The sequence below is a fragment of the Rhincodon typus genome, chromosome 17 (assembly GCF_021869965.1).
Source record: "Rhincodon typus isolate 14 chromosome 17, sRhiTyp1.1, whole genome shotgun sequence".
Classification (NCBI taxonomy): domain Eukaryota; kingdom Metazoa; phylum Chordata; class Chondrichthyes; order Orectolobiformes; family Rhincodontidae; genus Rhincodon; species Rhincodon typus.
In genome coordinates, this window is record NC_063348.1 from 29,798,122 (window position 1) to 29,811,409 (window position 13,288).

General features: G+C 37.9%; 1 protein-coding gene across 1 annotated transcript in view; it reads left to right on the top strand.

The window, feature by feature from the left end:
* Positions 1-66: 66 nt before the first annotated feature.
* Positions 67-13,288, top strand: part of pde3b (phosphodiesterase 3B) — a 240,619-nt gene continuing 227,397 nt past the window's right edge. Inside the window, exon 1 of the mRNA XM_048607335.1 lies at positions 67-1,268. Within this exon, the coding sequence (XP_048463292.1) occupies positions 390-1,268 (879 nt within the window). The 5' untranslated portion in view covers positions 67-389. The remainder of the gene's footprint in view (positions 1,269-13,288) is intronic.

A 13,288-nucleotide genomic window follows, 5' to 3' on the forward strand; every position in this document is an offset into this window, starting at 1 on the left:
GCCGAGCCGGGCGTTTGTGGGGGAGGGGGAATCGGTTTGAAGCGGGAGTGAGGAGTCGTTGACGCGCGCGCGAGAGCTCGTGCGGTGCTGTAGCAACAGAGGCTTCGCGGAGCCACAGGGAGTTGGAGTTGGAGTTGTCGGGGGGAGGGGATAGCGAGCTTAGGTCGGATCCAATGTGTTTATGTGCGTGTGTTGGTGTCTATGAGAAGGAGGGAGAGTGCATTATGTGGCCTGCTTGTCCAGTAATCATCGGCCAAAATGCTCGATCTCTCCCTTCGCTCTAGTGGAGCGAACGAGTGATCTCGGGGCGCCGAGGACGGCAGCGGGGAGAGATCGCCGAGTGCGTGTGCGGAATAACACACGAAAGAGGACGGGAAGAAAACTTAAACATGGCGTTGAGGGAGGAGGGGGATTCGGCGGCGCACAACAACACCAGCAACGCCAAGTGCCCAGAGGAGAACAGTCGCAATGGTTATGTGAAGAGCTGCGTCACCCCGCTGAAACAGGACGGCGGGTTTTCCATCTGCAGGTGGTGTAACTTGGAGAGGCTCGGCTTGGTGCGTCCGAAACTTGCAGCCTTTTACCTCGGGGGCGGCTGCAGTGCCTTTGCAATCGTCGCTCTATCCATCGTGGCCAGGAGATGCCTGGACGCGGAGTTTCTTTCATCCTTGCTGCAGACTTTCCAGGCGGTATGGGCAATCGCATTCCAGTCTCTCAGTCCTCTCTTTAGCATCTGCTGTGCCTTCTTTTGGTTGACATTTTATCTGAGGAAGAGCAAACGCGAAAGCAGCACGGCTTGGCTTCTGTCATTGCCTCCATGTTGCTACCTCGGAGATTTCTTGGTGGTGCAAGTTTTGGTCGGTGAGGACCAGCTGTTTCTTTGCAGGTTGCTGGCTCCGGCCGTGGTGCTGGGTTGCGTGGGCTTTCTGACATTACTTTCCACTTTGAAAGTGAAACAGAGCGTCCTGATCTTGTTGTTCGCCGGCGTTCTTAGGTTGGCTTCCATCACCAGTTTGATCGCCCTCCCAGCAGCTCTGAGACCCCTGTTGGCCTGTGGGGTCGGGATGGTGGGGGCTACCATTGCTGTATATTTTGATTACCTATTTCCGAGAGAAGCCCGTCGTAGGATAACCACAGAAGAAAAAATCCCAGTGATCAAACCACGCAGGAGATCGAGTTGTGTTTCGTTGGGAGAAACATCAACAAGCTATTATGGTGGATGCAAGATGCCCAGGAGGACGTCGTTGCCTTGCATATCGAGGGAGCAGGTACGAGTTGTTTAACTTCACGTTATTTTTGAAATCCCTCAATATATCAGATTGACATAAAAATATACATGCGTAATGTTAGTAAACATCTTCGAAACTGACATGCGTTTCTCGACCGTACTCTGAAAAATCTTTTATGATACAGATGACATTTCTGTAATAATTGCCCAAAGTCAGGCAGTAACGTACGCGAAATCTTTATGCTTTTACAGAACATTGTATCTTTTAAGCTATAGTGAATATTTTTGAGTCTATGAATTATATTATTTTCATATCTAAACGTTTATGATAAGATTCATAGTGCAAGTAACTGCAGTTCATTTAGATAGAGAGCGAAATGTAAACGAGCTTTTTCGCATGGTACATGAACTTGAAATTTATTGGAAGAATACAGTTATATATACAAACAAATCTTGGCATTTTTAAATAACAAATTCTGACACTAGTTTGTAAAACAATTAAGATGCTTTCATTTATGTAAAGACGTATTTTGCTATTGTAAGATAAAACAAAGTAGTGAAGTGTTTTCGAATGTATAATATATTTTGTCAGATTACTATTGGAAAGAATTTCTGTTGTCAATTTAGATTTTTTGGATCACAATTTAAAGCGAGTCATACAAATTCCATGAAGCAGTTCTTAGTTTCCCTCCTAAATTCCAGGTAGAAGCCTAAAGTTTGTAACAAGTGTGATGGATTTTCGGAATTGAAAAGAAAAATCTGATCTATGGATATTAGCTTATATTGCTGCCAAAGTTTCACGTTTTGAATTGAATTTAAAAATAGTGTAGTTTTAGCTTGCTCTAATTTTGTGATATGTAATTGCTATCACTTTCTAAATATGTTAAAAATATTTAAATAAAGAATTTTCAAGATTAGAGCAGGTGGTAGTGGCAAAGTCAAATCCACATGTAAAGTCTTTTGATCCATTGCTTAAAATCGATGAACAACGTTTGTAGGCTATATTTTGTTAAATGTGCAGAAAGCATATATGGTACTGGTTTGTCAAAATGTGGGACATTTCAAAACTTTTATTACTACTAGTTGAATCGATATGTATTGATAGATATTGAGCAGATGACTACTTTAGAGATGTTATTGTAAATAAAATGTATTACTAGCAACAGATTATTTGTTTTTAACATTTTTAAAGTGTGAAGATATGACACTTCTTCGTGGGGAAAATATGGTCAGTGTGAAAATGTTTGGGCCAGAGTTTTTTTTTTCATTTTTGGTGCACAAACTGGGTTAGTATTGATGTATCTATGTTGGGTATGGAATCAGCCTTAGAATATTTTGCCTGATGCTAAATTCTGGAAAATATGTTAGCACTAGAGCTAGGTTATATTAAGTAGTCCTGAGGAATTGGGAGAAATCAGGACTTCAGTTCGCATTTTTTAAATTTCTGTATCTCTGTATATCTTTTAACCTGTAATATTTCATGAGAACTTGCTCAGCAATGTAATACTGGAGACTTACCAACGTGAATATTGATTAGATAACACCTGGTTAAATTGTGTTATTTATCTCCATTTACAAGATTGTATGGTCGTGGACACATTCTTGAGCATATGTTGCCATTTTTACTTAATGGTTATTGTTTTTTGCTTAATCTTCCCTCCCAACATAACTTTACATATTATGTTCCTCTGGTGTCCTCTCTCTTGTGTATCCTGTATTCATTTTCATCACTATTGGTGATAGAGCTTTTATTGTATCAGAGCTGCTCCCTCAAGTACCTTCACCTTTTAAAAGTTTGACAATCCGTCATTGGCCAAACTTGCACTCTGGTTTCCTGATGTCCTCTTCCTGGTTGGCATGTGTTTATCATGTCTTATTTGAAGAACCTTTTCATGTTTCTTTACAAAGGTGGTATATGTATAGAAATTGTTGGTCATGCTAAATTAGTGGCCCAGTGAATCTCTCCAGGTTGCTGTCAATATTAATAATTTGTAATTAGCTGCTTGAAGATATGCGTGCAGTCTGACTGGTGAATTCCTGTTTTCACTTATTGTGGACATACAGCTTCCACTTGGCCCAGGATTACTTGGTCATATATGATTACTAACACCATCTTACTGATGATTGATGATGATGCTCTGAATATATGAGCTATTTGTGGAATGTGAAAAGAACAGCACAGTAACATTTCTAAAATGTTCTGTAACAACGTTATTACATTAAGTGATTAAAATATTTCAAGAAATTCTGTAAGTTGAAAGGCAAATTGTAGGTAAAGGGAGCTGTGTATCTCTGGATTGTGGTAGAAAACTAGCTGAAATGAAGTGTATTTGTTTGTGTTTCCAACTGAGGTATCTGAGGCCTAAGAGGCCAGCGTAGTTGCAAACTTTATGTTGTTTTCCCCTTTTTTATGTTTCTTATGGCTTGATGGAAGTGAATCAATAATTTCCTCTTCAAGCAGTTTTAACTTTGTGCACTCCAAGTCAGAATGTAAGAGATGATCAGAATGTTCTTAATTTTTATGGAGTGATTAAATAAATTTTACAAGAACACCATAAACTATCTCTTATTTTGTTAATAGAATTTGATATTTTATGTGGCCCACAATTCATAATTGTAGGTGATGGGGAAAATAAAAGGGTTTTATTAAAAGGCGTAAATTGAAACTTCCAGCCTAGAAGATATGAATAGAGAATAAAAATAAGTCTTTTCTGGATTTGAATTTACTTTATACTGGTGTACTTGGCAGTGAGAGAGTAGAGATGAGTTTGGAACATGGAAACAAAAGTAGGTGATTTCACCTGTGACTTTGTTCTTTTATTCAGTGAGATTGTGATGAATGTGTAAGCCAACTCCTTATTTTCCCCATATTGTTTAATACCTTTGGTTGAAAAAAATCTATCAATCTCCATTTAAAATTGACATTAAATTTAGCTTTGCTTTTTTTTGAAAAGAATTTTGAACTTTGGCCATGCTTTACTTAAATAAGTGTTTCTTAATTTTACTCAGTTACTATTTGGTTGTAATTTTAAGACCATGGTTTGTTATCCCAGACTCCCCAAATAGTTATTTAGTAGTACAGAACCTGAAAATTGTGAAAAGGGAGATGGTGTTTAAGCTTTTCATCTTGGATTCATCAGGATTGAATTGCAAGAATACAGAATCTGAAAGGGAGCAATAATTTGTGCTGTGTTAAAAGAAGTGTTGGTTGATTGGAAAATGGACTCTGGTTGGGATGTCACTGTGAAAAATGCACCAGGACAGTTAACTGCCGAGCTTTTGTTAAAATTTAAACAGGGCAAGCTAACTGATTAGCTAAGGCATTACCATAGGGAATGCACCAGGGTAAGGCTATCCCATAAGCTTCAGAGCAGTTGAAAAATGTGTAGTGTATTGGATTTTTTTTTAGTTTGCAAAGAACAGGACCATTCATGTGGAGTATGTGGCATTGAGCACATATAATTGAAACACAGAGACCGACTGATGATCTTAGATTGATAGTGTAATTTTTAGCACATTGGGATTATTTAGCAAATATTGTATAATCACAGAATCACATCCCATGGCTTTGGAGGCAGTCCAGAGAAGGTACACCTAGGTTGATGCTGGGTCACTGTTACCAGGGCCCGACCATTAACTGTTTAAGTCCTGCCCTTGTTTGTCTTACCAAAATGCAACACCTCACATTTATTCAAATTAAACTCCATCTGCCACTCCTCGGCCCATTGTCCCAATTGGACAAGATCCCTTTGTAATCTTAGATAAACCTTTTTCACTGTCCACTATACTCTCAATTTTGGAGTCATCTGCAAACTTACGAACCATGCTTCCTAAATTTTCATCCAAATGTTTTATCTAAATGACAAACAACATTTGACCCAGCACTGATCTCTGCAAACACCGTTGGTCCCTGTCCACTTGTCTGAAAAACAACATTTCACCAGCACTGTCTGTCTCCTACCTTCAAGCCAATTTTATATCCAGTTGGAATCACTTGCATGTGATCTAACTTTACTAACCAGCCAACAGTGTGTAACCATGTCAAAGGCTTTACTAAAGTCCATGTAGACAATGTCTACTGCTGTGCCCTTTTCTGTCTTCTTGTTCACGTCCTCAAAAAAACTCAATCAAGTTTGTGAGACATGATTTGCCCTGCACAAATCCGTGCTGATTATTGCTAATCAGTCCTTGTGTTATGATCCAGACCAAAGCCCCTCAAAATATATCAAGGAGATAGCCCAGACCCTAACTTTTATTTATAGGCAGGTATAAGAGCTGTGCACCAAATGTGATTCGATTGATCACACTCCAGGGCTTTAAGCAACACACATTTTATTCTTACACTACCGTTAAAATACATACAAAAGAAAGAAGGTTTCGTATAACTTTAACTCAACTGATAAACTTAACAGAAGCATAGGTTATTTAACAGCAACTGTTCCAGTCTAGTAACATCCCATAAACACATCCTTGGCAATGGCAAATTCAGTAAAATAAGATGTCTGTCATGCGATGTTCTTCCAGTCCAGGAGGAAAGAATGCCAAGAGAAAATTTGGGTAGAAAGAGAACTCCAGGTTTTCTTCAAAAAAAAGACAGGATGAAGTACACCTCTTAAATCCATAGTATCATCACACATGCCTCTTGAAATGCATGTAAATCCTATCTCTAAGAAACCCCTCCAACATCTTACCCACCGCTGATGTCAGACTCACCGGTCAGTAGTTCCCAGGCTTCTCCTGGCAGCCTCTCTTAAATAAAGTAAGTTGGCTCAAGTTGGTATTTGATGCACTTGCCTTATGCATCTTCAGCTGAGATCCCCAATTTACCGCAAATAAGGATAAAATGTTATATATACCTAAGATATACCTTTGGAAAAGAAGAGAGAGAAAGATACTCATGCAGTAGAAAACACGACAGATAATTCTTCTGGTGGAATTGAAAGGCACAGAGGGAAAATGTACCATGTGTATGGCAGGAGGACCATCAATATATGTTTGAATCACTCAAACGAGCATTATTGTATTTGTATTGTTGGTTATAAATTGGAGTGCTCCAAAAAGCAATACAGTCATAGCGCAGGAAGAAATCATTTGCCTGTTGTGCATATGCTGTTATTCATTTTTGAACTGAGCTATCCACTGAGATCCTATTTCTTTGTCCTTTTTATACTTTTGCATATTTAGTAAATTTCATTCAAGACAGATTTTGTGATATTGCTTAATAATCACTTGTGGTAAAACATTCCATATTCTAATAATCCTCCTGGTGTAATACATTCTCTTAACTTCTTGCTGAGCTTAATGTGGAAACAGTTTATGCTCACAGGTCCCTGCAAAAAAATACAAAGAATTCAAGGTGCACACCATTACTCATACATGAAAGAAGTAATCTGTAGCAATGACGAAATCTGAATTGGCACAGATACTTCCAATGTTAAATTATCAAGAAAAACTGAGTTTACTATCAACCCAAGTGTCAAGAAGTTACTGTGTTTATGCTAGGGTAACTAATTAAACTTATTTCAAAAGCCCCAGCTCCTGGTTAACAGCCTAAAGGATATGTTAATGGGATATTTCATATTTTCAAAACTTTAAACTTTGAAACCAGTTCAAAATTTATGATCTTTCTGTACATGCCTTCTAAAGCAGGCAACCAGGATTAAAGATAAACTGGAGAGATTCTGAAAGGAAATAAATCCTTCACAAAGAAAAATGATAAATCCGGGAATACAACTGAAAAGTAGAACTGAAAAAAAGGAGTAGGAACAACTTGAATAAACATGCCACCTTTAATGTAGTGTAACATCCCAAGGCAAGATTAAGAGTTGTGAGTCTCAAGCAATATTTGTCTGGGAGTAATATAAAATATGAGAGCAGATGAATAAATGCTACAAATTGTACAAAAGTAGAATTTAAGTAGCCTCTTAAAGGAGTAAGAGGGGCAGAGAGGTTTGAGGAGGGAATTCTAAAGCCTCAGACTGAGGTACTCTAGACAGGCTGCTAATAGTTTGGTCAGACCACCTTCCCAGAAAGTACAGTTCACATATAAGGGAAGCTTATGCGTGAGCTGGATTACATGGAACCTCATGGCATGTGTAAATCAGCAGACAGAACGCTGCAGTTTTATTACATGAGTACAGGAAAGAGTTGACTCATTTGGCGTGTGTTTAGACCTCTGATATCTGAACCATTCTCCATAATGCTAATCTCTCAAAATTCTGACATTTGAGAAATTGAATCCCAATTTTACGGAGCTAAATTCATAACAAGCTGGATGTCAAATACTGACATTTGACTTGGCACAGGAATCTCAGGAAAACACTACTTTCAGATCACCATTTGGAGGTTATTGCTTGCAGAAACTATTTTTCAGTCTATCTGTCAATTGCAATCTGTCCCAGCAGTATTTGGACAGAATTGCAGAAAATACTACTGGATATATATGTATTTCCGATGTCATTGCAATCATAGACAAACCGTAGAAAAATATGACTGAAATCTATTCACTTAATGAGGCAGCTCATTGTAAAGAGCTTGTTTTCAACAGCAAGATGGGCCAGATGATTATAGGTCAGATCAGCAGTTTTTGCTATATTTATTCAGGTTATGAAATCAATCTTGACCCATGCAAAGTTGAAGATATAAGATGCACGCTTTCTCCCCAAAATAAAGAGGATCTGCAAAAATTTCTCAGCATTTTTTAAACTTCTTAGCACCATACATAGCAATTTTTTTTATCACACATTATCATTATGAGAATTCTTGACGAAAAATGTACCATCTGTTTGGCAGTAGGACCATCAATATGTGTTTGAATCACTCAAACAAGCTTTGTGAGAGGAAATTTGTATCTCTCAGTGCTATGACCCAAGGAAGAAGACCATCCTGGAAGTTGATGCTTCCAAAAAGGGGCTAGGACTACAGATCATGTAATATGGAAAGATCAATTTTGATCTGAAGGTATTTTTGAATTATTCGATTACCAGCAGGATTATTCGAATATAGAATGTTTTACCACATTGATTAAGTTGTATCATAAATACAACCTAATTATCCAAACGTAGAGCATGAAACATTTGTCTCACAAATTCCATATGTACTTGTTTAGTGAGCAATTCACTGGAAACTGATAAAGCATTGGAAATGATTTGGTGATTTGAGATGTAGAGTGCACCACCTAGACAACAAAGACTTATGTAAAAGGACAGTGATGTGACTTTGATTCTTGCTACATACCTGATACCAAAATGGCTGCACCTCTGGATATGGGCTTAACATCATGTTTGTAAGGCAAATTAGTCCAACCTTACCGAGCTGTTATTTGGCCAAGTTCTCAGGGACAGACTTCTCAAAAAAAAGTGCATGATTGATAGGTGCAGTACTGCTTAATCTACTTATTGGGCAGAATGTAAGAATCATAGATCCTACAAAGGGAACATGGTTACTCAAAAGTTACACATTGAATGGAGCAACATTAAGGAAGAACAGAAATCAACTTGTGACTGTTGGGCACAAAACACGCAAAAAAAAGCTTGAGTAATGAAAGTGTGAAAGACATCCGGACAGCAATTAATATACTAATAACATGCAAGATTCCAACACGTCCATAAGTTGAACACCCCTGTAAAAAGTCAAAATCTCAGGAAGATTTTACCATCACAGGGCCTGGAAGGACTATGAAACCACCCATACATAATGCAGACTCTTAATTATTCAAATGTTTCAGTTATGGATGGAAGTAGTTTTGCCATTGCACTAATGTGTATGTATTTTCACTGGCTGGGGAAAGGGATGAATGTTTTTGCTTTATGAGATGGCTTTACTACTAAGCTGAGAATCAGGATGAAATCACATGACCAACTGCCATGCGCCATTCAGGAGAACAAGTTAGAAGCAGCAGGAGTATCAGCTGTTAACTGTGCACTCTTAGCTGTTAAATAAACCTGTGTGAGATTTTCAAGTAAACTTAATCCACACTAATTATCTGCTTTACTTGACAATAACACAAAACATGACATCCTTCTGTGTAGTATTTCCTCCATTATAGTACTGTACTGCCAGCTTGGGTTGCCTGCACATCTTTCAATGTTCTGATTTGTAAGGACTGGAAATGCTGTCGACCAGAATTAGCTGTATACAATATGAGCTGGAAAATACTAGTTCTGCTGAATATAGATGAATACTTGTCTGGAATCTTGTGTTTTTCGTGAGAGTGTCAATCCATTATAAACTCAATTGGACAATGCTTTTGTTATAGTTGTAGTCAGCAGTGTTGCAGAAATGATTGAAATACGTTTCTAGGCATATTAAGCATTTTTCAAAGACAGTTATTAAGTTTAAAAGAAATATTTATATCTCTGGTTTTTTTTCTGAGGCTCTAAAACTATTTGCATTTCTGTCTGACAAGATTTGCGTATTTGTGGACAGAATGGTCAAATTGGAACTGATGCACATCATAAGAACAAAAAGCAACGAGCTAGTGTTACAAATTGAATTGCATTTCTACACAAGCACATAGGTCACATCACTATAAAATGTGTTAAATTACTAACATAATAATATACTGAGTTGAAGTCGATAGTCATCAACTTTTACAGATTAAGTTCAATCATAGTTGAATGAAAGAAACGTTGTTACTTGAAAGTACTTTACTGTAATAGTTGCACTGCAGTGCATCACAAAATAAAAGACCACATTTGTTCTCCTGTTCAAAATCTATCACTTCAAGAAAAAGAAACTGCACTAAAATGCTTAGTGTGATTGTATTTAGTTTGGAAGTCTTTTTCTTGCTTTTTGCCCTTAATACAGCAGGTTTTAGTCTTTAAATGTTAAATCTGGGTCAAGTATTAATTTTGTTTGTAAGGTTACAATTTTACAATGACAGTTGTATAACGTATTGTTCATCTTATCTGCATGTTGTACTTTTGCTAATGGATAAAACAGACTGTGCTGGTAAATTAACTTTCATGCCTCACTGGGATAGTGCACTGGAAATCCAGCCCTGCTGTTTCGGAATGGTCTCAAAAGTTAAAGATTTTATTAGTGTATGCAGAAATCCATAGTTTAGCTGCTTTTGTTTAGAACCAACTTGGCAGAGCACCTGGAGCATGAACAGATACAAGCTACAGGCAAACAATTGTGAATTATCAACGTATAACTCTAACCTCCTTACAAGACTTTTCCCAGAAACACGTCCAGATAGATGGAGACCAGACTAAGCAAAATTGGCATTATAGGTGGAGAGAAAAGCTGGGAAGACAGTTAAATGGTCCCTGTCTACAGGCTTTCTGCTTGATCTCTTGCTGTCTTTCCTCCAGACACCCAATCACTTGCTTGCAAGAGGCACTGAGCAACTAGTTCACAAATTAAAGTTTCTGACAATGGTTAAAAGTCACAGCCTACACTAACTGGTGACTTCAGTTTTTTTGACTGGAAAGAGAAGACCCATTTCCCCTTCCAAAGGGTTTTGACTATTTGTTCACACGCACAAGCTGTTCACCTACTTGCAAGCCAGTCACATAGTTGTTGGCAGGCAGAAGGCCTTTGTTACCGACACCTACTTATTGCCAACCGCATCTCATCTTGTACACACTCCCTGGTGCTAGTTTGTCTGCAACTAAACCTCTTCTACAAACAACAGTAACTTAGGATAAGTGCTGGTAGCATGGTTTTAAAAAGTGCAGCAATCCCTCCACAGTGCTTGGTTTTCAAAACAGTCTCATTTCAGTCCACAATAAAAAAAAACAGAAAAATAAAAAGATACGGTCCATACATAACCATTCCAATTTTTATTGCTGTTGTCAGTTTATTCCTCTTCTCCACCTTTATGGCACACTTGATAGCACATTCAATTCTGTGCTAGGTGGTTGTCACTTCAAGCTTTGCTGTCGGACTTGAATGCACCTCCATGGCAGACAGATCAGTATAGTACTAAGGGTATGTTGTATGACTGGAGATACTGTTCTTCAGAAGAGATCTTAAACTGAAATGTGTCAGCCAATTCTGAGGGAAATTAAATGTATCAAAACATTATTTAAAGAATGATAAAAACAGAATGTGCTGGAAAAGTTCTGATGCAGAGTCTATTCGAATTGGAACATTAACTCTTTATTTCTCAGGTGTTGCCAGACCTGTGTTTTTCCAGCACTATTTTACTTTAGATTTCCAGTATCCACGGTATTTTGCTTTCATTGACACACTAATTAGATAGAAGTAGCGAGGCTTCAGGATCCTGGATACTAATCATTCTTCAATTAACACCACCAAAAATAAGCTTTCCTCATTATTGCTCATAAATTCAGTTAGGTGAAATACCTCACTGCTGCAAAGTTTTGGCAAAGAAAAGCCAAAAGTTTATTATTTTAATCTGAAGCCGTTAAATATTACGACAAGACGAAAAGATGACTTGTGACCTTTGTTTAAAAATACACAGCATTTCATTGGCTTCAGATTGTGTAGTCTTCATTAGAATCTAGGTTCATCTTACAAATGTGTCTATCTCAAATATGCATGTTACTCTTCAGTTAATGTTGAATGTGTAACATGAACAAAATTTTTATCATGAGTCTATGAAAATATTAACCATTATTCAATACAATTGCCTTGATTTCTATCCTGCTACTTCATTTTGTGGCTCTTGGGGATATTGAATATCTAGCCCATCTGTTTGAGTGTGAACTGTGCATTTCGGAAGGTTACTTGAACTTGGACAGCATCATGGAATACTTTGATCCTTTCCTCTGCAAATTTTTCTATTTCTGGATAGCGGCGGTTAAGGGCATTTATAGCACCCTTGCTAGAGTTAGTTAATATATCCATGGGGGATTATGTCTGATGATTTTCTCATAAGTGTATCTCAGTAAATACAATTTGTAGATCATCTAATAGTACTATAAGTATGTTGGTGACATGTTCCAAATTTTATTAATCAAAATAGAAAATACTGGAAATATTCAACAGCTAGGCAAAATCTATGGAGAGAGAAACAAAGCTCGTTTCAGGTTGATGCTTTTGTCAGAACTGAAACAACAAATCCATTTCTGTCTCCAAAGATGCTGCCTGAGCTGTTGAATATTTTGAACATTTTCTGCTCTTATTTCAGATTTCCAAGCATCTGTAGTTTTTTGCTCTCTATATTATTTTGTTCCCTTTCTATGTTTACATTAAGAATAGCATGCAGTTGCATGCCTGCCCTACATGGAGCCTTTGGCTTTCGGTGTCTTTGTAACTGATTTCATCTTTCTCCTCCACGGTTTGCTATTTTATAGGATACATGATAAATGATAGGATACAATAAAACAGAGAACTGCAAATGCTGGAGATCTGAAACAAAAGCAGAAATTCCTGGAGAAACTCAGCCAACTTGGCAGCAACTGTGGAAAATAGGCAGTTTTAATGTTTCGAGTCTGGTGACTCTTCTTCAGAACATCTGAGTGATATGACTGTGGTACCTTGTACCCGCTCTAGACAGACAGTGACGTTTTGGTAATATTACTGGGCATTTAATCCAGAGTCCCAATCGTTGTGGATGTGGATTTCATATCAGATGGTGGAATTTAAATTCAGTTAAATAGAGAGTAAGGCTCATTTGGTTCATTAACGGCCTTTGTGCAAGGAAATCAATCATCTTTACCTAGCCTACCAGATGTATTACTCCACAAACACGGTAATGTGGTTGACTCCTAACTGTGTCCTGAAATGGCTTAGTTAGTTCAAGGACAGTCAGGATGGGCGACAAATACTGACTTCACCAGTAATGCCCATATCCTTTGAAAGGATAAAGAATTTTGTGCAGCACTGAGTGAGTACTTCGAAATGAGTAGAAATTTCTACTTTGCATCCTGCTTCAGTTTTTTAGCTTTTCTACTGAGTTCTGTTCTCATACCATGCTAAATCTGAGAACCATACTTCAAAAACCAAAAGAACTGCGGATGCTGTAAATCAGGAACAAAAACAAAGTTGCTGGAAAAGCTCAGCAGGTCTGGCAGCACCTGTGAAGGAGAAAACAGAGTTAACGTTTCGGGTCCGGTGACCCTTCTTCAGAACTGAGGAAGGGTCACC